The sequence below is a fragment of the Diplotaxodon limnothrissa genome, linkage group LG3 (genome assembly GCF_057381915.1).
Source record: "Diplotaxodon limnothrissa isolate DT_005_m linkage group LG3, D_limnothrissa_male_GT1.1, whole genome shotgun sequence".
NCBI classification, from domain to species: Eukaryota; Metazoa; Chordata; class Actinopteri; order Cichliformes; family Cichlidae; genus Diplotaxodon; species Diplotaxodon limnothrissa.
In genome coordinates this window covers 69,268,647-69,291,160 of record NC_140598.1, presented here as the reverse complement: position 1 = coordinate 69,291,160, position 22,514 = coordinate 69,268,647, and the positions used below count along the sequence as shown (strand labels likewise).

The 22,514-nt window shown below is 43.8% G+C and overlaps 2 protein-coding genes across 2 annotated transcripts; both read left to right on the top strand.

Moving 5' to 3' along the window:
* The first annotated feature begins 649 nt into the window (after positions 1–649).
* On the top strand, positions 650–13,286 carry LOC146637666 (glycogen phosphorylase, muscle form). Its single transcript, XM_085349754.1, has 20 exons — positions 650–982; positions 2,931–3,032; positions 3,564–3,642; positions 3,718–3,821; positions 4,273–4,404; positions 5,703–5,814; positions 5,898–5,980; positions 7,213–7,356; positions 7,469–7,561; positions 7,950–8,096; positions 8,255–8,418; positions 8,506–8,620; positions 8,692–8,793; positions 8,871–9,018; positions 9,109–9,167; positions 9,657–9,798; positions 9,960–10,167; positions 11,654–11,788; positions 11,968–12,034; positions 12,121–13,286. The coding sequence occupies exons 1-20, from the start codon at positions 740–742 to the stop codon at positions 12,268–12,270; spliced, it is 2,529 nt and encodes an 842-aa protein (XP_085205880.1). The 5' UTR covers positions 650–739; the 3' UTR covers positions 12,271–13,286.
* A 2,304-nt stretch (positions 13,287–15,590) lies between these two features.
* On the top strand, positions 15,591–20,082 carry LOC146637665 (protein C-ets-2-like). Its single transcript, XM_085350407.1, has 7 exons — positions 15,591–15,609; positions 17,198–17,317; positions 17,390–17,593; positions 18,054–18,248; positions 19,164–19,388; positions 19,472–19,590; positions 19,870–20,082. Exons 1-7 carry the CDS (start codon positions 15,591–15,593, stop codon positions 20,080–20,082), a joined length of 1,095 nt encoding a protein of 364 aa, XP_085206533.1.
* The last annotated feature ends 2,432 nt before the right edge of the window (positions 20,083–22,514 follow it).

Below are 22,514 nucleotides of genomic sequence, written 5' to 3'. Positions count from 1 at the left end.
TTGGACTGTGGTGTTTTACTCAAAGAGAGATCTGTCATCTGAACTATTCAAAGTTTAAACCATGTAATCTAAATTTAATCGTTTTTCATTTGTAATCTGTGCCATTTGGGTAATTTATAATTGATTATTTCATATTACATGTAAACCGTTTTACTGTGGGTCACGTGATGAGATTAGCCTGAAGATTTGAAGGTGATGTTTCCCACTACCTGACCTTGGGCCGAGTTTTCTCTGTGGATTCGTCAGTACTTGTTCAGTTCAGACACTGAATTTAGACTCAAATTTCTTCTTGGTTTGAATGCTTTAAACCAGGGGCAGAAAGATCAATGTGCTCAAAGACGCACCAAATATTTTATTCTCATTGTGCGACTGAAGTCAGGGTCTGTGGAGTTTGCATAGAACTGCTACATATTCTATCCATGTGCGTCTCAGTGAGGCACGGTTAAGTCAAAGTAGCCACATTTACACTGGAAGTTAGAACAAGTATTGTTTACAGAGTTTCGTGGAGTACCCGAACAGTAAGACGAAAGTCTTCCAAGTCGCTGATTGGCCACCTGATGATACTGAGTTTTATTTTGAAACTGTCGACCGGAAAAGCTGTTTGGCTGTTCCGTCCTGACGCTCTCAGCTGTACGTGACATATTAAAGAGGCTGGAGCATCGCTAGGCTCCGGCTGTGTGTTCAACGCAGAGCCGAAGAAGAGCAACGACGCGTCGGGTCACACTCCGGGAGCACAGAGATGGCCAAGCCGCTGACAGACCAAGACAGGAGGAAGCAGATCTCGGTGCGGGGCCTGGCCGGGGTGGAGAACGTTGCGGACCTAAAAACTAACTTCAACCGGCACCTCCATTTCACCCTGGTCAAGGATCGGAATGTGGCCACCAAACGGGACTACTACTTCGCCTTGGCAAACACGGTCCGAGATCACCTGGTGGGCCGCTGGATCCGAACGCAGCAGCATTACTACGAGAAGGACCCCAAAGTAAGCAACCGGGTGCACTGCAGTCGAGCACAGCTGATCGGAGGCCTGGGGGAAGGGAGGGGATGCGGGTTCGTGATGCGGATGTCAGCAGTGATGGCTGCGGCTTGTAACAGCGTTGCTCTTCGTATCCATTTATAGTCACGTTCGCTCTGACCGTGAGTCGTGTGTGTGTGTGTGTGTGTCCCGGCAGCTCCGCTCTTGTGAGATGTTACGCAACGTCATCCGCAGCTGTCTCACCTTCACCTGACCTCTGCTGTACCTCGCTCACTCATGTGCGTCCACACGGGCGGGCTTGGGGCCAACCAGACATAGCTCACGTAAACGCATGTCCGCCATCCATCTCTCCACCCCCTCTCCTCTCACCAAAGCGCAAAATGACCTAAAGGCCTTGAGCAGGCAGCGAGAACTGAGCCCTCAGAGCTGCTGCATAGCCCCTTTTGCATTAGTACCCACTCTGATCAGCTCGCCACTGTTTTATTACCTACTGGGCTGGGGTTCCTTGAGGAGGGGGCTGCCCTCACGGGCTCACAGCTCTGATAACTGCGTCACTAAGACTGCATACCACTGCCACGGCCCGAGACCCCGCTGTGCTCCAGCCTGGTTGTTCAGACGGCTATGTCTTGTCCTCCTCCAGCTTATTGACCGGTGTTGTGCCAAAAAGTGATTGTCTGCCAAAAACTGATTTCCGGTATTTGCCAAAAACTGATTGCTCGTATTTAAACTGCTATAAGTAACTTGTTGGCCTATAATATGTGAAACATATGTCAAATTCATCCCTCATGGATGACACAAAGTCATATTGAGCCACAAACAACATTCGTGTAACAAGGTAGAAGCCGCAATCAGTTTTTGGCAGCGACTTTTATAGAACCTTTATTTATGCAGTTAAAAAAATCTCATTAACATTAAAAATGTCTTTTGTAAGAGTAAGACAGCAGAAATGGCAGCAAATATTACAATAGTTCTGTAAAAATATTTTAAGTGGGGATAAAGGACCGGATTGGTTATAATGTGAGTACAATAACACAGAGTTATAAAGATACTTGAAAAAACAGATAATCTTTTAATTCTATATATTACCCCTTTGTAAACGCTGTTCACCGAAGTCTATTTACCAACATACGTAAAGATATTACACATAAAAAATACACAGAAACATTGGAAATCACTTTTTGGCACAACACCGGCTTTCAGGGAGGCCTTCATAGTCAAAAGATGCTGATCTGCTGTGCATAAAAGTATGAAGTGATTCTTTTCAAAGCATGCAAAATGTTAGATGATGATGATTCGTTGAATTTTCAGTAAAGAAGTTCTGGTTCTCTGGAACTGGAGGTTCAGGGTGAGCATTGCATTCAGCTGCTGCACTCTGGTGACTTTTCCTGTGACCGTGTGGCGTGGTGCACTTGGAACAGCTGTCACATTTCTATACACTGAGTCAATGTGCTGCTGACTCTCAGCACTCTTAAAGTGGTGCTCAGTTAGACGTCAGACATGGAGGTCAGTGTTAGACGATACATATGCTGTGACAAAGAACGAAGGAGCCATGCCAGTGTGACCTACCCTGCTGACCTCTGCATGTCTCAGTCACTTCGGTCTACACATGCTTCTCATGCTGGAGCCGTATCAGAATGTCAGAAGCTTTGTTCTCTGTACCAGACTTGTAATGCTGCTTCTCTGAAGTGAAACGGTGTCATTGCCTGCAGTTGCTCTGCTGCTGTCTTGTCCTAGAGATCACGTGGCCGGGCCATGGGGCGCATACTGTGTGCTTTATTGTCAATAACCTGACTCTGTTTCAGAGTTTCATCCAGTCATATTTGTGTTGTTGCCTTTGGAAATATTTTTGCATACAGATGTAAAAGTGCAATAACTGAAAGGAAATTCAAACTACCAGCAGCTCAGGATCAGGTGGAAGTGGAATAAAAAGCCATTTTGCTCTGTTTTCTTGCAGCGCGTCTACTACCTCTCCTTGGAGTTTTACATGGGCCGTACTCTGCAGAACACCATGGTGAACCTGGCCTTGGAGAATGCCTGCGATGAAGCCACATACCAGGTGAGGGTAATACAGCACGCTTCCAACAGAAACAAAATCAAATCAACCCACACTGATGCAGAGAGGCTTCCACATCCTCAAGCAATGGCTGAATAAAGTGAGAGGGATGACCAGAGATATTATAGATTTGTAATTAGTTTTTACTTTTATTTTGACTTCCTGTTTTTAATTCAGTTTAGTTTCAGTGAGTTCATGAATGAATCTTTAGTGTTAATGAATTTTTTATTAATTAAAATTTGAAGGAAAAAAAAATTGAAGATGTCGTTTTACAAGATCCCGCAAAAGTTTTTAAGTCCATGCACTTCCAGGTCAGTCTGAGACCTTGGAAACAACCATAGCAATGAGAGACGCACTTGCGGGAGACACTCACAGATTTTTAGTTGGAGCTTGGCTTTACTGTCAATAACACTCAGCCAGACAGTGAAGCTCTAATGTTCATTGCCGTTAACGTGGGAGGAGTGATTAACAGCTCTGTCCTGCAGTACTCACAGCTGATCCACACCTTACTGTGCGTGTGCTCATGTTCTTTAGCTGGGTTTGGACATGGAGGAGCTGCAGGACATTGAAGAAGATGCTGGCCTAGGCAATGGAGGCCTTGGACGCCTGGCTGGTGAGCTCCTGATTGGCTGCTGACAAATGGTGATGTGAAGCACAGCCGTGTCTAACAGCGCTCCCGTTTCCACAGCTTGTTTCCTGGACTCCATGGCCTCTCTGGGTCTGGCTGCTTATGGATATGGCATCCGGTATGAGTTCGGCATTTTCAACCAGAAAATTGTCAGTGGCTGGCAGGTATGTTCACCCGGTGCTGTGTATGCACTTAAAGCACCTTTGCACTACAGTCATACTGAATAAGATTAGCCAGACAAAAGCGCCCTCTGTGATGGTAGCAGAGGGTGTTGCATGATGGACCCGTCACAGTTTGTTTACACAAGATATGGGTGATGCTGATTAAAAGGAGCATTAATAGGATTATTAGGAGGATTATTCGGAGCACAGAACGTGGCAAAGTGAGAGAATTTGATGGACCGTCTGTTCACTCTGTAGTCTTAGTGGAAATGGAGTTATAGTCAGAGTACAGTCTTGAAACTCCAGTGTTTGTTGTGTTTGGACAGGACGGTCTGCTGATGTAGTTTTTGTCATATAAGCAGCATATAAGTGCTCAAATATGAGACTTTTAAGGACTTTTTTTTCATATTTTAACTAGTTTTAAACAGGAAGATGCCATCTGGTATTTCCACAGGTGGAAGAAGCCGATGACTGGCTGCGTTATGGGAATCCCTGGGAGAAGGCTCGGCCCGAGTACATGCGCCCTGTCCACTTCTATGGCCGCGTGGAGCACACAGCTGATGGAGTGAAGTGGGTTGACACGCAGGTTGGTACCAGGTCGTTACTGTATACTCTTAATAGAAAGTACTGAGACTGTCACATTTTCTTTGACACCTCTAATTGTGCATGCTACTACTACTATTATTATTGGGTAACAAAGACTACAGTTTAACGAGGATACGGGGTAAAGACAAACCCCTCAACTTGCTGTAATTATCTAATACACGCGTTTTTTGGTTATAGTAGTTTAAAAAATTGAGTTAAACAGTGGCTGGATCAGGTTAAATGCACTGGGACTGTATGCATTAGTAACATTTGCATGCAGCAGGTCAGTCCTGTGTCTCTAGTGTCTGTCTGTAGTCTCTCTCAGGGGTCGAGGGGGAGGGAGAGCAGATCCTCTGTTAATCGTAAGGTTGGTGCTTCAGTCAGCATGCCAAAGATCCTTGGGCAAGATACTAACCCCAAGTTTCTCTCCGATGTATCCATCACAGTGTGAAGTAGCACTTTTGTAGAAACACATAGAAAAAAAGTGCTGGTTTGAATGAGGTGAGTAATAAAGTACCTGGAGTGCTCGGGTAGAGTAGAAACATGCTACATAAGAACCAGTGCAGGTGCCATTTAGTTGCACAGCTGATATACAGTTGAAAGGTTGGTAATGTTGTGTGAAGCAGGACTTTTTCCCACAGTGCCAAATCACACATTTGTGCATTTGTATTGTAAGATGAAGACCTTATGATAATACAGAGAGAACGGCAACAGTCAGAAAACTCGCTGTGAGCAAGCTCTTGGTGACGATGAGAAGGAAAAACATCTTTTTAAAGTAAGAACCCTGCGTCTGAACCAGGCTCAGTGAGGGGCGTCAGTCTGCCCAGTGATTTGGGGAAAGTGGGACAAAGATGCACCGTAATCTTCAGATGTGGTTACACTCATGGCAGTAGTAATGACCATGGCAGTAGAAGAATGCAGGGTGGAGAGAGTCCCGTCACTTGTTCTCTGCATCAGAGAAGGTTGAATGCAAACAACAGTAACAGATATGAATGCTTTCTGGTAGCTTCCAGCTCAGTATCTGTGCCTCGGGAATATGTGAAGGATTAGAGAGTTCAGCTCTTCATGTCTCCCCGATGAACACCTCAGTTTGCCTGAAGATGTCTGAACCCAGGAACCTTGCACTGTGGTATTCCCTCACATTCCCTGTAATGGTACCTGGGACGGATGATTTGTATTTGCCCTGCAGCCCCATCTCAGTCTAGTTGGCTTGTCCTGTGGTCTGTGACATCATCCCTGACAGTAAATCAGCAGACTGTAGTTTAAACACTGAGAAATGATGAAGTGTGTGTGTTCCAGGTGGTTCTGGCTCTTCCCTATGACACTCCAGTCCCCGGCTACAGAAACAACATAGTTAATACGATGAGGCTGTGGTCTGCAAAGGCGCCCTGTGACTTTAACCTGAAAGACTGTGAGTACTGCCCTCTGCTCACATCACTCTGTGAAAAGTAGAACCAGCAGACATGGACTGCTCTTCTTGCTGTTGTCCCACAGTTAATGTTGGAGGCTACATTCAAGCTGTGCTCGATAGAAACCTCGCTGAGAACATCTCCAGAGTGCTCTACCCCAACGACAATGTGAGTGGATTTACAGCTGCACTTCTTATTTATTTGAACCTTTACTTCGTTCACATGAACTAGTGGATGGTGCTGTGCGTGACATTGAGAGTATTTGCTCATCTGCTTTCACACACGTATGAACTTCAGCGACATCCCATTCTTAATCCCTAAAGTTTAATATGATGTCAGCCCACCCTCTGCCGCTATAACAGCTCCAACTCTTCTAGCTTTCCTCAAGGTTCAGGAGTGTGTTTATCCCTGTGCCAGGTGACATTTTTCCTTATCTATCCAGTGTTTTAAAAGTTAAGATTGACCAAACTCCTGCAATGATTGCATTTGGGACTTGGAAATAAGCACAGGGTCTGCAAAGGGCACAAAAACGTCTCTTAGTGCAGAGGTTCCCAAAGTGTGGGGCCCACCTCTTAGGGGGGGGGGGGGGCGCTAAGCCATTGCAGGGGGGAGGGGCACGGTATGAAAGGAAAAAAAAAAAAAAAGGAACGCTTGGACGCTGTTAGCATAATGGACAGGTTTTTGACGGGGCTCCCACACAAACGCAAAGCAGGAAATGAAGCATCGCTGAATATGTTTCCAAACCAACTTCATTCTAAGCCAAAGACTAGAAAATATGGTGAAGCATATCTTCCCTTTGGTTTCACCTCCACAAGTGCCGAGGTAGGTCTCCCCTGCAGAATTGGTTTTCCCTCCGTCAGGAGCAGCGCTGGGCTCTCCAAATCACGGGCAAACAGTATCCCACATTCTTGATTTTTAGTTCACGAACACATCCAGAAATGCATACACTATTATATATTGTACATATATTTATTAGTTTCAGGTTGGCCATTCTTGTATTTTGCTCGTTTGTGTTGTTGTGTTTGCACATCTCTGTTGCTTGTGGGGCTCGCACACAAGAATTTCACTCGCATGTGCTGTGCCAGTGTGCCTGCACATGTGATGTGACAATAAAAGTGATTTGATTTGATTTGATTTGTTGTAATGACCAACTACTCCTGACATTTTGGAGATGTTAGGTCTTTATACAGTAAAGTTGCAGTGAGATACAAATAATATCAGGCCGTTCCTGCCACGATTTGTTCCCTTGGTTCAAATCACGGACTAACCTGATGATTTCCTCCTCCTGAGCTGCTCTCTTTTTCTGTGCTTCTTCCATAATAATGTCAGCGGGTGTACCGGCAGCAGATTGATTGTAAGCATTGAACTCTGGTGTAACAGCTCTTCATACTCTCCTTCAGTTCTTTGAAGGGAAGGAGCTGCGTCTGAAGCAGGAATACTTTGTCGTAGCTGCAACTCTTCAGGACATCATCCGTCGATTCAAAGCCTCAAAGTTTGGCTCCACAGAGTTTGTGCGGTTAGATCTTTCCACACTGCCAGACAAGGTGAGCTTGCTGTCATTCTGTGTTATTTGCTTCTCTTTTGTTTTTTACTTTCTCTTATTGATTTCTCCTAAAACTGATGATCATGAGTTTTCTGTTTTCTCTCCATGTGCAGGTGGCCATCCAGCTGAATGACACCCACCCTGCTCTGGCCATTCCTGAACTGATGAGGCTGCTGGTGGACATTGAGAAAGTGCCCTGGGAGAAGGTATCACATCGCAAACTCTTAACTTTTCCATCCAGTGTGCATCTGTAGTGAGTCTGTGGGACCCTAATGGTGTATTCAAGACTTCAAACTGAGCTGGAGACCATAAAGTCACTGGGAAAACGTTTAATGAGCTCTGCAAATAAGAAGTAGGTGCATTAGGAGTCGCTACCTGCCATTAAAACAGATGCAGTTTTCAGACCATATTTTATAGACGTTCTAGGATTCTTCGACCGGGATTCAGTCTCATTGTTTGTTTGTGTCCTTAGCGCTAACCTCAAACCAAGTCACTGATCAGCTAAAAAAGTGCTTTCACATTGGTTCACATTTTCTTTAGCACAGTTTCTTAAATGCTAACCTAGCTGCCTGTGGCTCTGGCCTCTGTGTCTAGGCCTGGGACATTGTGATCCGAACCTGTGCCTACACCAACCACACCGTGCTGCCTGAGGCACTGGAGCGCTGGCCCGTGGACCTCTTCCAAAACCTGCTGCCTCGACACCTCGACATCATTTACGAGATCAACAGGAGGCACCTGGAGGTATGAGGGGAGGATGTAATATTGGAGCTTTTCAGGCAATAAGGTGCCTGAAAAGCTTTGTGAGCAGAGAAAATGTGGTTCGTTCTTGAAGAATGAAACATTTTGTTTTATACGCACAGCGGTGAGTAATCTCAGAGTGTTTATCTTCACTCCTTCAGCGCATCTCGAAGCTTTACCCAGGGGACACTGACCGCATATGTAGAATGTCCCTGATTGAGGAAGGAGATGTGAAGAAAATCAACATGGCTCATCTTTGTATTGTGGGCTCTCACGCAGTCAACGGAGTGGCCCGTATCCACTCAGATATCATCAAAAACACTGTGTAAGGAAACCTGTAGGAATCTAGCTGCATAACATCTTACAAAGATGTTTGGAAGTTTCTCTGACTGGTGTTCCACGTTCCTTCCAGGTTCAAGGATTTTTACGAGGTTGACCCTCAGAAGTTTCAGAACAAGACCAACGGTATCACCCCCAGGCGCTGGCTGGTCATGTGCAACCCCGGTCTGGCTGAGGTCATCGCTGAGGTGGGTTAGTTATTTGTGAACGTTGTAAGTCTTTGTAGAGATCTTGCCTAACTCACCTGCTTAACCTCCAGAAAATTGGAGAGGATTACATCCGTGACCTGGACCAGCTGAAGAAGCTTCTGGACTTTGTGAATGATGACGCTTTCATCCGGGACGTAGCCAAAATCAAACAAGTGAGAGCTTAAAATGCCAAAAGTAAAATGCACTCTGTTTGCGTGCTTCTTTTTACACCCTCTGTCTGAACTTTCAGGAGAACAAGATGAAGTTTGCAGCGCATCTTGAAGCGCACTACAAGGTGAAGATCAACCCCAGCTCCATGTTTGATGTGCAGGTGAAGAGGATCCACGAGTATAAAAGGCAGCTACTCAACTGCCTGCATATCATCACACTGTACAACCGTGGGTGCTGCTGAGCTTTAACTCTGAATCCAGACTTGTCTTCTGTTTAACAAACAAACAAGCAAACAAACAGTCTTTCTCTCTGATCAGGCATTAAGAACGAGCCCAACAAGCAGTGGACACCCAGAACGATCATGATTGGAGGAAAGGTGAGCAGCAATATTCCTAAAAGTTTAATGTGGTCAGAAGAAAGCCTGTCATGGAAGCAGTTTATTCCCACACCCACTGCACTTCACACTACATCAAATCCAGCCTTATCTAGTATGTGTCTGGGCCACTTTGACACAGCCAGTCATAAACATGGCTGTCCATCTGTCTGCACATGGATGTTGTTGCATCAGAGAAGCTGCTTGTAGACATCTGTCTCACCAAGCAGGACCTTTCTTCTTCTTCTACACTAACCTCATTCAGTAGTGTTTATTCACCTGTAGTTTATATACTGCTGTGACAGGACAGGCTATGAAACTGTGATGATTTAGAAGCACCTCTGGAGGAAAATTGAGCATGATTGAGTTGAGCTGCACGTCTTGGACGAGTTGAAGCTAGCTGTTAGCCACTACGAATTTAACACCTGTTTTTGAACTTTGAGGGTGTGGTGAGCCTCTTGGTTTCCCAGCATGTGCCTTCTGCGTTTCTAGGCTGCTCCAGGATACCACACTGCCAAGATGATCATCAAGCTGATCACGTCCATCGGAGATATCGTTAATAATGACCCCGTGGTGGGAGATCGCCTTAAAGTCATCTTCCTGGAGAACTACCGCGTCACACTGGCTGAGAAGAGTAATAAGTTTTTGACTGTCTTACTGTAAATAAGTGATGTATAATATCACTTATTTACACTACAGCTGGATAAACCTGATCTTTTATGTTGGGTCATTCTCTGTTGGGACAGTAGCACATAAAGCTGACTCCACTGTATTCCGTGTGTCTCCTCTGTACAGTCATCCCTGCGGCTGACCTGTCTGAGCAGATTTCCACAGCAGGTACTGAGGCCTCGGGCACAGGGAACATGAAGTTCATGCTGAATGGCGCCCTCACCATTGGCACCATGGATGGTGCCAACGTGGAAATGGCAGAGGAGGCTGGAGAGGAGAATCTGTTCATCTTTGGTATGAGGGTGCACGATGTGGAGGCTCTGGACAAGAAGGGGTGAGTTTTAAAATGGTCTTGGTTCAGAGGTGTGCGTGCGTGCGTGTGTGTGTACACATCCACAACATCAGGGATAAGTGAGATGCTTGGCTACAACAACCAAAAGGAGACTAGAGGCCAAGATCTAGGTAGCATAGAGGGATGTTAGCCAACTTCAGTTGCAGAAAGGTAACTAAGAAGTACAGCAAAGTGTCCATACCTGAGGCCTTGGAAACAGCTGCTAAAGATTCACAGCCTTGGCCAGCCGCTTGAAGAAGTATACCTGACAAACAATATGAGAACAGCACCACTGAGGCTGGGGGCTTTTTTCCATAGGCGAGCGGAGCAATACTGGAAGAGCATATGGGAGAAAGATGCAATGCTCAGCAGCCAGTGGATCTAAGAGCAAGTAGTTACTTTATTGCTTAGTTACTTTTTTTTAATAACATGATACACAACCCGAGTATAAGGCAACAGACCTTTCAGCCCATTTCTATTTTTTCTGCATAATCCATCATATTAAACGGAATCAAATGAAAAAGTCTCTTTAAAACTTGTTTTATTAGTTTATTAGTTATCTTTTAACTTTATGCATCAAGTAAAAATGTAATTATATGCAACAATCTTTGACTGGAAGAAATGTGTTTAACATTTAAACCTATTTCCTGCATAATCCAGCAGATAAAATAATGTTTTGGGTTTCTACTCTTTCAAATAGATGCGAGTAAAAACAGCAGAAAATAAATAAAATCAAAGACTCAGCAGCTCTTAAATCTATTGTCACCTGTTTAGCTGGAGTGGGGTGGGTGGAGGTTTGCCCACAGCTGTCCTGTCAGTGGGAGGATCCGGGGGTTTCTGTGTGAATGTCACATTCCCGTGGCAGCGTGCTCGCTGCTCGCTCAGAGTTGAAGTTTAATTTTTCGCTGTAAAAAGAAGTTTTCTTCCCACACAGCGTGAACAGCAGACGCTGATGTTTTTGTCACTTTTTACAGAATCAAACTCAAAGTAATGTGATTACTTCCACGCTTTAATCGTTGCTTGGTCGTGCTCTCTCTGCACTCCATATTATCCATTGTTGATCTCCACACGTCTGTTGCTGCCACGGACGTCTTACGCTCGAAGATGTGGAGGGTGGAGGAAACGGTGGTCTCAGTGGTAATCAGAGCACTCGGTGCGGTGACTCCCAAGTTAGGCGAGTAGCTCCAGCAGATCCCGGGAACAACATCGGAGATCTCTGTCCAGAAGAGCGCAGTCCTGGGAACAGCTAAGATACTGTGCAGGAGCCTCGAGCTCCCAGGCCTCTGCTCAACTAGTTAGCTAAAGTAACTTAACCATGTAACGGCAGCTGAACAGTATCATCACATAATAATAAAACTGAAAAGTATTTTCCACCTGGGATGTTGTGCTTTTTAAAGCCCTGCCATGGAAACCACAGGAGTAACTTCCATCCACCGTCTGCTCTGTCCTGTGGAGCACAGCTAGCATCTCTGTGTTTTTCTGTCCTCAGCTACGACGCCGTGTCCTACTATAACCGTGTCCCCGAGCTGAAGCAGGCAGTGGACCAGATAGCAGGAGGCTTCTTCAGCCCCAGCCAGCCTGGCCTCTTCAAAGACCTCGTGAACATGCTGATGCACCATGACAGGTGAGCGCACGGTGGTCCCTAAACTCACGAGTGAGTACTTTGCATTCTAACTCACACTGTAGGCTCCAGTGATGTCGTGTCATTGCTGAGCAAACATGTGACTGACTTTCCCAGGCGTTAGACACGAGCTGAAGAGTGAACAATGCAGCTCACTGTTGAAACATTTTTATGTCCTGCAGGTTCAAGGTGTTTGCTGACTACGAAGACTACATCAGATGTCAGGAGAGAGTCAGCGCGCTCTACAAGGTATGCTCTGCTGCTAGTGAGGTCATGTACACAAGTATTGTCCAATAAATGACACCTGGCCTGTGACGCCTTCTCTATGTTAACAGAACCCTAAAGAGTGGACCAAGATGGTGATTCACAACATTGCTGGCTGTGGAAAATTCTCCAGTGACCGCACCATTTCTGAGTATGCCCGGGAAATCTGGGGAATGGAGCCCAGTCTGGAGAAGATCGCTGCTCCGGATGCCCCTCGCTAAACCAAACTACCTTCGTCCGTAGCTCAGCACGTGGTACGGCAGCCAGAGACGAACCCTGTAGCTTCTCACTGTGCACTGTGGCATTATTTCTTTACAGTAACGATCCCTGTACAACCTCAACCACTTCCAGTTCACCCTGTGCTAACTGGAGCTGAAATGGTCCACTGTGGATGTGTGACAAATTAAAGGAAAAAGCAGAACCTGCGACTCCCCAACTGAGGGCTGTGGAGGTATTTTGCCTCCATGGGTTTGATCCACTTTTCTCTTTTTAAGGGGAAAGATTGTTGATCCTGAAAAGAGAGGGAATGTGTTTTAGAAGTATGGTCTGCCATTAGTCCATTTCCAGAGAGTGGGAATCAGTGCCAAGGATTAAGGCTGTTGGCGTCCCCTTAATAAATTATTTCATCACTTGTTTTTCCTTTAACTTGTTACATGTCTTTATTTTTCTTTCTTCACCAGTAGCATCTGTATCACTTGTACAAGTACTACTAGGCACTGAGCTGTTTTATGTAAAGTGTAAACTGTAGGACGCATAACAAGTACTGTTCATTTTATTATTTTTACTAGTAGTACATGTACTCCACTAACCGCAGATTATGAGAAAACTGGGAATGTGTTTGGTCACTACAGGATAATTGAGGCCTGTCTTTAACAAGAGCTAGACTACATTCCCTCCTTCCAAAAGCCAGCATAACTGCAGATAAGCCCGAGTCCTGTCACTGTTCCTGACCAGTCACGTCTTCCATGGAAGAGTGTAGCCTCCCAGCAGTACTGTAACTAAAAAGCATGTACCCGTGTTTCAGCACATGACTATTTCACGTTCACTGTCCAACTGCTTGTCCAGTGTTGTACGATGTTAGCTGAATGTATTCATTTGTGTGTTTTATTATAGTTGAAGTTTGGTAGCTGTGACATCCTGTCAGCATGTGTTGTCTTTGTGCTGTAGTCTGTTAGACATTGATGGTGCCTACTCTTTGCATACCTCTCTGGAATATGTGTGTACTCTCAGCTGTATTTGTGTGTAACATAGAAGAGTGATATTAAAAAGCATTTATCATCAACTTTTTGACTCCTGGAGTTAATGTGTAATTCTGTTTGAAGAACGATTGGAGCAAAAATGAGGAGAAAGGAAAACGATGCATTCAAGGAAAATGTTCCAACATCTGTGAAGGGACCAGCATTTAAAAGTGAAAACACACACACACACACACACACACTTTATCCTTTCATGCAATTCACACAATTTTCTGACTAAATCAACGACCAACTCCAATACTCTATTAGTTTATTTTGGTTTTCTCTTTTTCATTCCAAAGTGAGGAAGTTTGTCTTTTACAGCACAGTCAGCTTTTCCCTATTTTCTGAAATTCTGATATATGTTGGTCTTCCATGGTCTCTTGTGTTCTGGGGGCCTCTGGATGTCTGGAGTTTTGATCTCCTCCATACCCGCTTCACACCCTGGAGGACGGGGCTGTGGCCCCCCCACACTCCCTAGCAGATCATTACATGGAGAAACCTTTGGAATGCAAGCATGCTGATCCACACAGGTATGCACACATGGGTATTCACAGACGCGGACTAAAGCTTTCTTGGCTGCTGCCTCAAAGCACACTGTGCGCTGTCTATCTTGCGTGTGCTGCACAATATCGTTTATTATTTAGTAAATATTGATATCTATGACTAGCTAGTTTATTGTGATGGTGCTTTGTTTTCTCTATTATTATGTTGCTCTTTGTTGTTTGCTGTCTCCTCTGTTTGTTTTTTTTGTTTGTTTGTTTTTTTTCTCCATACAGGTGACCCAGGAGTTCTTTTTTTTTTTTCTCTCTCTCTTCCCCCCCCTTCTCACCGTCTCTTCTCCCCTTTGATTTTCTTTCTTTCTCTCCCCCTCTTTCTCTCATTCATTCCCCCTGTCCTATTTGTTATAAAAAAAATAAAAAATAAAAAAAAAAAGAAATTCTGATATATTTTTTTCTTCCTATTTTTCATTAGCACTAACCTTTAAAGTCAGTTTCTAAAACTGACTCAACAGCAGTTGGACTGCCGATTAAACTTAGGACGTCACTTTAGTCTCGTGACTTGTTTAATACACAATTAGCTGCAGTTTTGCATATTTTTTTTTATTTTTATTTTTTTTTTATTCTCCAGTCTTTCTCCTGAAATAGTCCACCCATACCTCCTCCAAGATAGTTCAGAGTTTACTACTCTCTACAAATTTCCAACAAACAGGAAGTGGGAAGCTGTATGTGTGTTTTAACAAATTCTTAATATATACCACAAAAACAATAAATGTACTTATTCTAGCATATTCTTATGTTATTATACTTATATTGTGGATTTCAGGAAGCACACAGCCCCACTCCCCCCCATCATCCTGAATGACACCCCCATCACCTCTGTGGACTCATTCCGCTTCCTGGGTACCACCATCACCCAGGACCTGAAGTGGGAGCCCACCATCACCTCCGTCATTAAGAAAGCCCAGCAGAGGATGTACTTCCTGAGGCAGCTGAAGAAATTCAACCTGCCAACACGGACGATGATGCAATTCTACACTGCAATCATCGAGTCCATCCTCACCTCCTCCATCACCGTGTGGTACGCTGGAGCCACTATCAGGGACAAACAGAGACTGCAGCGTGTTGTGCGCTCTGCTGAGAAGGTGATTGGCTGCAGACTCCCATCTCTGCAGGACCTGTACACCTCCAGGACACTGGGGCGTGCAGCTCAGTCACAGCTGACCCTTCTCACCCTGGACACAGTCTGTTTGACCTGCTCCCCTCAGGCAGGAGGCTCCGGTCCATTCGTACCAGAACCTCTCGCCATAAGAACAGTTTCTTCCCCTCTGCTGTTGGACACATGAACAATAACTGTATGACTGTTCCAACCAGAAACACATGACCCTACGCTGTGTTCACTGCATCATTCCATGTTTGGCACTGATCACCACCTGCACTCATGTATATATCTATCTACTTAGCACTTTTAATCCTTATTTTTATTTTTATGTCTATTTAAGCGTTATTTATGACAGTATGTTTGCACTAAGTACCGCAGCAACTTCCTAATGTTGTAAACCTGCTCAACATTTGGCAATAAAACCCTTTCTGATTCTGATTCTGATTCTTATACATGCTGATTTATTATGTGGCGGGCTTACACTGGACCTTATATCTCTTCCTGCTGACCCTCCCACATCTCCGTGGCTGACAGTTGTCAATCACGGCCTGCCTCCTCCTTCCCTCACAGCTATTATATTAAAGGCTCATTCCCCGTGTGATCCCTATTTACTCCACCTGATCCTCAGTCTCACACACACTGAGATGGATGGCAACACTTACGGTAAGACACCAACATCTCTCTGTTCTGTGTTTTATCAGAATGAATGATTTTTACTTTGAATCTTTTTATTGTCTGTCAATATGTCTAATACATTATGTTAGACATGGCTGATATTATAACACAAAACTTTATTCGCCTTTGCATTTATAAGCAGCATAGAACCAATAGCATATTAGAAAAAAGTGTATTTGTTCATAATTTGTTTACTCTCAAACTAAGAAGATCATTCGGACTGACAGCAAAGTGGAACAGTCCCCCATCATACAAACACAAACCAGCGTCTCTCACTGTGCATCCTGTAGCTGACTCGCATCACTTTTGGTTGACAATCTAATAATTTAGTTCATGCTGATTAATGTGATGACAATGTCTGGGAGGTTTTAAACAGCTAATACAGTGCTGTGCAAAAGACTTGAGTCCCCCCTCCATGTGTTGCTAGAAAAATGGGGATATTGATGCAGTGATTTATTGAATAGTTCTCCAGAGCTCTTCTTTGGATGTTTCTGTTCTCTGTCGGGATGATCCCGCACTGTTTTAATAGTAATAATATAATGTTGAGCTCTGGGGAGGCCGGTCCATGAACGATGGTGCTCCACTGTGTTCTCTCTGCGGCTCTGCTTTCACTGCACTGATGGTGTGTTTGACGTTATTTTCATAATGATACTTTTCTGAATTCATCATTTCATTAATTTTGACAAAAACCTCCACACCACTGTCTGAAAACCAACAACAAAACATGACAGAGCCTTGTTGCATTTTAAAGATGACTGCAGGCATACATACGTATTGATGGTGATTTAAATCAATGTTCACAGTTGGCTTCATTCCCCCATCAAACCGGCTGCCACTGATTTTCAGTCCAATTTCTGTGAAATTAGGTGAACTTCATCAGCATGCGAGACAGCCGTCCTTCTGGCTCCAGAACAGCAGATGGGTCAGATGAAGGTCCTGGGTCAGGTGCTATTTCTTAAGGACACGAGTTTCAGACATTGTTCATTTGCTGTCCTTTCTTTTTAGGCCACCTACTTCGGGGCTCTACTTTAATTTGTCTGACACGCTGCACACCATGCTGAGATAAACCAAGTTACCAAGAAAAGAAAGAAAATGATGTTTTCATCAGGTTGCTGGTAACAAAGTGCCTGAAAATACTATTTAAAATTTCTTGTGGAAAAAAAAAAGTTCATCTGAAAATGGTGAGGTTCAGGTTTATTGTGTATTTTTGTGTCTTTTCCTTACAATTTAAAGTGGCTTGAGGTGACTGTTGTTTTGATCTGGTGCTATATAAATCAAATAAATTTAATTGAATAAAATAAGGGGGAAAAAAAGAAAAGAAAGAGCATCACCTAAAAGAAAGTCTGGGTCCTTAGAAATAAAAAAGAGAGGGATGGCTCAAGACTTTTGCACATAACTAACTTATATTCTAATTGTGTAGCTCATACATACATAAACGTGTCATCATAATAAACTTAATCTCTGTAGATTAGCTTTATTACACCATGTATGAAATAACTGAATCAAAAGTTGTGAAATATTTAATGATAGGTCGTCTTTAATGTGTTGTAAAGAGTAAACATAACTTTTGTTCCAGAGTTTGATGTCCTAGAGGTCCCCCCCCTCACCCCAACCAGTAAGGAGGTCTTCACTCAGGCTGTGAAAGCCAGCTTTGCAGGCTTCACTCAGGAGAGAATCAGCTGTCACTTTCCACAGGGTACAGTGGGAGCTTTGATTAGTTGTCACGTGTTGCCGACTCTATTATTAATGCATGTGCATGTATATTTAGATCCTAGGTTGTGGTCGAAGTGGGAGGTGAACCACTGGCTGGACTGGTGCCAGGCTGAGTTTGGGCTCTGCTGCCTGGGCTCAGACCTCAGAGGTCTGGATGGCAGCGAGCTGTGTGGTCTTGACCAAGAGGCTTTCCTGGGCCTGCTGTCTGACTCCACTGCAGGAGAAATCCTGTGGGAGCACCTGGAGACCATGAGGAGAGGTGATAGCACTTTTGTTGAAAAGCACAGAGTTAGCTTTCTAGCCACATTGTTTTCTATCATTGCACAAGAATGGTGAAGAATTCAAAACTCTGAAATTTTAAATGGTCAGTTCTCTTTGCTCAGTCCTTTCTCTCATCAGGTCATTATGTGGCATTTCAGACAGTGTTGAATAGATGTGCTGAGCCACATACTACCACCTGTATATGTTTGGACTATGAAAAAAAATAGAACTGCTTCAAACTTGATACTATTGCTATCATCAGTGAAAAAAATTATATATTGATATATGGAACAGAGTGAACTGTATGCATAGTTCATTCACAGATGCGTGCATACTGATTGTGAATAAAGCCCATTGTCACTGAGAGAACGTGACTGCTCTTCTTCATTAGCCGTCTGCACGCACCACCCAACTGCAAGCTTGAGACTTTTGTTGTTTTGTTGTCGTGTTTCCTTCAGAAAATTACTCAGAGATTGAGGGATGCTCAGACAGAGATAATTACCACCTTCAGTACCATCCCAGTGAGAGCTCAGACCTCCACGATCTGGAACCAATGAGTGTGCAGCATGGAGGCCACTATCCAGCCTATTCACAACGTGGCAGCAGCAACATTAGCTCTGCAGCCCCGCTGCAGGAAATACGAGGGAATGGAGGTGAGACAGATCACATGATACTGAGTCATCAGTTGAATAAAAAGCATTACAGTCAGAATTGCTCCACAAAGGGAAAAAGACCCAATATGGACAAAAGTAAGTGAGCCACATACAGTTTTAGAGCTGATGTTAATGCCAGAGGAGCTTACTGAGTGAGCAGAGCATTTATGTGGGCTGACAGGTGCTGTGGCTCGTAACACATCCACTTTGCAGTTAGAGGACTTACAGCTGACGTGGAATATAATAATCGTTTCATGGTCGATGGGTCTTGGAGCCAGGGTTGTGAGTTTTTGAGGATCACTTGTGTTTTAGTAATGCTCTTTAGGAAAATGGTTGCTATTTCCCTTTATACTTTCATTATCCTCCAGCAGTGTGTTTGGATCTTTAGTTATGTTCTTGTTGAGCCCACGTGTCTCTGTTATGTAATATTTCCCTTCTTGTGTGCCCAGTTGTGTGTGGATATCTCTGTGTCTTGTCTCTGTGGTTTTCTGGTTTCCCCATTACTTGTGTCGCGTTTGTATGTCTTTGTCCTGGACTCAGTGATCGTTACTTCCTGTCTTATTTTATTTGTTACTTATCTCCTGTGCACTGTCTTTAGTTTTGCTTCCTTTGCCTTGTTTCCCAGTGAGTTTCAGCTGTGTTCCTCGGTGTTTCCATCTCCCTGTGTACATATGGTCTGAGTCTCCCTCTGTTCTTTGCCGTGTCCTCCCTGCAGCTGTGTGTTCTGTGTTTCATCCTTGTAGAAGGAGGCTCTGGACTGTGCTCCGACTAAAGCTCTCTTCTTCAGTTAGTTAATTTTAGTTACTTTATTACATCAGCTCATTTTTGGAAGACTGTAGACTAATCTACAGTTTGATATGACCACTCAGTTGAGCTGGCAGACATCACTTGATTCTGTTTCCAATGTGTGTCCAGGGACAGGCTCAGAAGTGGAGAGTGTTCTTGGGGATGAGTCTGCCGCTGTGGGCACTCAATCATGGGCTGCTCCGCACCATGACGTCCAGCCAGTAATGGAAGAGAGCATGTCTGAAAATGCCTTCATGTTACCTCAGCAACAGAGGAACTTCAGGGAATGTGCAGGCAGCAAAACTGATCTGGAGACAGCTGTAATACCTGTAGCAGTTCTTGCTGGCTACACTGGTGAGTAGAGTGGCTGAAGGAGGTAAACGATAAGGTGTAGCCATGAGGTAAGCATACTCATTTGTTCTGTCATGTCTCAATAGGCAGTGGGCCCATTCAGCTCTGGCAGTTTCTGCTGGAGCTTCTGACAGACCGCAGCTGTCATTCGTGCATAAGCTGGACAGGAAATGGCTGGGAGTTCAAACTGACGGATCCTGACGAGGTCATTAATGCTGAGTTCACAACATATCAGGATATATACCTGCATGAGTAGAGCATGAAGGGCCACATTTCAATTAGGGTATTTTTCACTTTGTAATGGCATATTTGTAACCTCCACATGTTCCACTCTGCAATGAAAGCACCAAAGAACCTTCTTCTATGAGCTGACGTTGCTAACTACTGCTTCAATATTGGTCATTTAGAAATCATCATGTTGCTGTTATAAAAAGGAAACACGAGGCTTATTCTGCTGGTGTTTACATGTGGATTATTTCTTCAGGTGGCAGTGCTGTGGGGTCGCAGGAAGAACAAACCTAAGATGAATTATGAGAAGCTGAGCCGTGGTTTGCGCTACTACTATGACAAGAACATTATTCGCAAAACCGCTGGCAAGCGCTACGTCTATCGCTTCGTATGCAACCTGCAAGGCCTTCTTGGATATGAGCCTGGGGAGCTGCATGCCACACTGAATATCAGCAGTAAGAGTCTATAGTGAGGCAAGAAAAAGGAACAGTACTTGTTAAGCGTCTTATAGTTTTCACTTTACATGACACAGCTCAGCGCATATGCTTGTTTGACGACATGGAAGTGGTGTACCACTTTATCTCTGTCACTGTCAAATAATAGAAATCAATTCATGTCAGTTCATTTTAAAAGTTATTTATTCCTCTGTGAATAGTTAAGGCACATGGACTCGTTTAGCAATCCTTTGTATATTTAACTTATACTATAAACATCAGTTAAAAGAAATAAAATCAATGAAACCGTAAATGAATTACAGCTGATTTCTATCTGCTTCATCTCAGAGAAACATTCTCATTCATTCCTCTTCTTTTGCTTATCCAGTTCAGGGTCACCAACGGGCGGCAGTCAATTCCAGCTGCCATAGGTTGAGAGGAAGGACAGAGCCAGGACAGGTCATCAGGCAGGGCTAACACAGAGTGCTATATTGCAACAACAGTTGCCTCAAGGTGCTTTATATTGGTAAATGGATGGGTTCTTATATGACATCTTTCTATCATACTCCATACAACAAACCTTAACCATTCAGACAAGCACGTTTCTCGACACCTAAGTGCTTTCTAGCTAACATTCAAATCTAGTGGACGCCTCGGAAAGCAACTTGGGGTTAGTATACTTAGAAATCGAATGCAATTTGACCCTCAAAGTGACTTTTTTGTTAGGGAGGATTTATTTGTTGTTGAGTTCAGTGTTAAAATAAGTTCTTTAAAAAGCCAAAATATGCCAGATTGAATATGAAGGGGACATGAGCAGAGAGCACAAACATGCTGAGGGATCGGCTCTGTTAGTTCAGTGAGAGAGTCACAAACTCATGTGTAACCTTATGTCTGCATTTTTAATTTGTTAAATACAAACACAATGATAGCAGAAGTGCTGCCACATGTCTAACCAGAATGCGAGGACCAACGTGTTTATTTGGTAGTTCAATGAAAGGCTTCAGTTAAGAGGGAGGAAAAACATTTGCGTTCACGTTTGCAGTTTTCTCTTGTTACACAATATTTTACATTTTAAAAAACAAACAACCCTCACATGAGATGACAGTGCTAGCAGTGGCCCACAGCTCATTTAAGTTTGAGACGCCTTCCCTCTTGGTGACAGTGGGAAGGAAAAACTCCCTTTTAACAGGAAGAAACCTCCAGCAGAGTCAGGCTCAGGGAGGGGTGACCATCTCCCACGATCAGTTGGGGGTGAGGTGAGGAAGACAGAACAAAGACACACTGTGGAAGAGAGCCGGAAGTGAATAATAACTATCGAGAACACAGGGACAACCCACACAGAGAGACTGTGATTGGCTGTGAGTGGACAGTGCTCCCTAATGTGCAGCCTGGAGGAGCCCGTCTCTGCCTACCACCCACTTTTATTCCGTCACAATGAAACGAGTATCCTTTTAATCACGTTAAAAGGAGAAATAAATAAGAAGATGGCATTAAAACAAGGAGAGAGAAACAGTTATGTAAGAAAAAAAAATGAATCTAGTGAATTTAAAAAGAAAGCAGTGCTGTTCTGATTCTGTTCAGTATGAGATAGACACAAAGCTTTAAATGACTGAAAACAAATTTCAGCTGACTGAAACTTAACAAAAAGGAAAAATCAGACTTTAAAATACTCACTGAATGGCACCATATCAATGAATTTCCTTCTCAGGAAATATTTTTAGACTGACTGTGAGTCAGTGACCTTACATGTATTTTCATTTTCCTGAATATATTATGACTTATCTGCCACCCCAGAAGCTAGACTAAAATGCAAACAAGTGGAACATAGTAAGTATAATGCCTCTGAATGTAGCAGATCATTCACCACACACCCCTGACAGCATCAAGCATCAGGTTTAGATCAGAAATGGCTGAATGCTGATTTAATTTCATCCCTCAGAGAACAGGAAACAGAAACAGAGCGAGAGTGTCAAGTGTGTGAGGATTAATTCCACCACTTACCCTCCTGAGGTGTGCTAATGGAAGAGCCATCAAGGGGAAAAGTGTGTGTCTTTGTCTGAGCCTGAGTGTATGAGGATGGATAATTTATTCAGGACAGAGCAAGTGTATGTTCATGTGACATAAAACCTGGCGTTTTCTACCAGATACATTTCTCTTTAAGAGCTAATTATGACTTTATGCTTTCCTTTCAACCCTGAGAGTTTCTGAATATGTTTGCCCTGGAAGGAGTGTTTGAATAGAGTTTAGTTACATGAAGCTGCTTGGCCAAAAGGTTATTACAAATTAAGTCAATAAATATGCAAAGGCAAAAACAGGTTGGCCAAGTTGGTCCTGCTCAGCAGAAAGACCAAAGGAATACACCACCTGAAATTAACACTAAGTAGAAATCTCTGAGTTGAAGATGAAAAGCTTTTTATGTTAACACACGTTACAAACTGGCCTTGCAAACAAAGCTCCTCACAATGAC

What these genes read in the sequence shown, in the direction of transcription:
- LOC146637665 (XM_085350407.1), top strand. An exon ending in CAGCTGTCACTTTCCACAGG is followed by an intron (nt 17,318 to 17,389) that starts GTACAGTGGGAG and finishes ATGTATATTTAG; the next exon opens with ATCCTAGGTTGTGGTCGAAG. An exon ending in AGTTCTTGCTGGCTACACTG is followed by an intron (nt 19,389 to 19,471) that starts GTGAGTAGAGTG and finishes ATGTCTCAATAG; the next exon opens with GCAGTGGGCCCATTCAGCTC.
- LOC146637666 (XM_085349754.1), top strand. Translation starts at nt 740, where the DNA reads ATGGCCAAGCCGCTGACAGACCAAGACAGGAGGAAGCAGATCTCGGTG. An exon ending in TTTCCACACTGCCAGACAAG is followed by an intron (nt 7,357 to 7,468) that starts GTGAGCTTGCTG and finishes CTCCATGTGCAG; the next exon opens with GTGGCCATCCAGCTGAATGA. An exon ending in CGTCACACTGGCTGAGAAGA is followed by an intron (nt 9,799 to 9,959) that starts GTAATAAGTTTT and finishes TCCTCTGTACAG; the next exon opens with TCATCCCTGCGGCTGACCTG.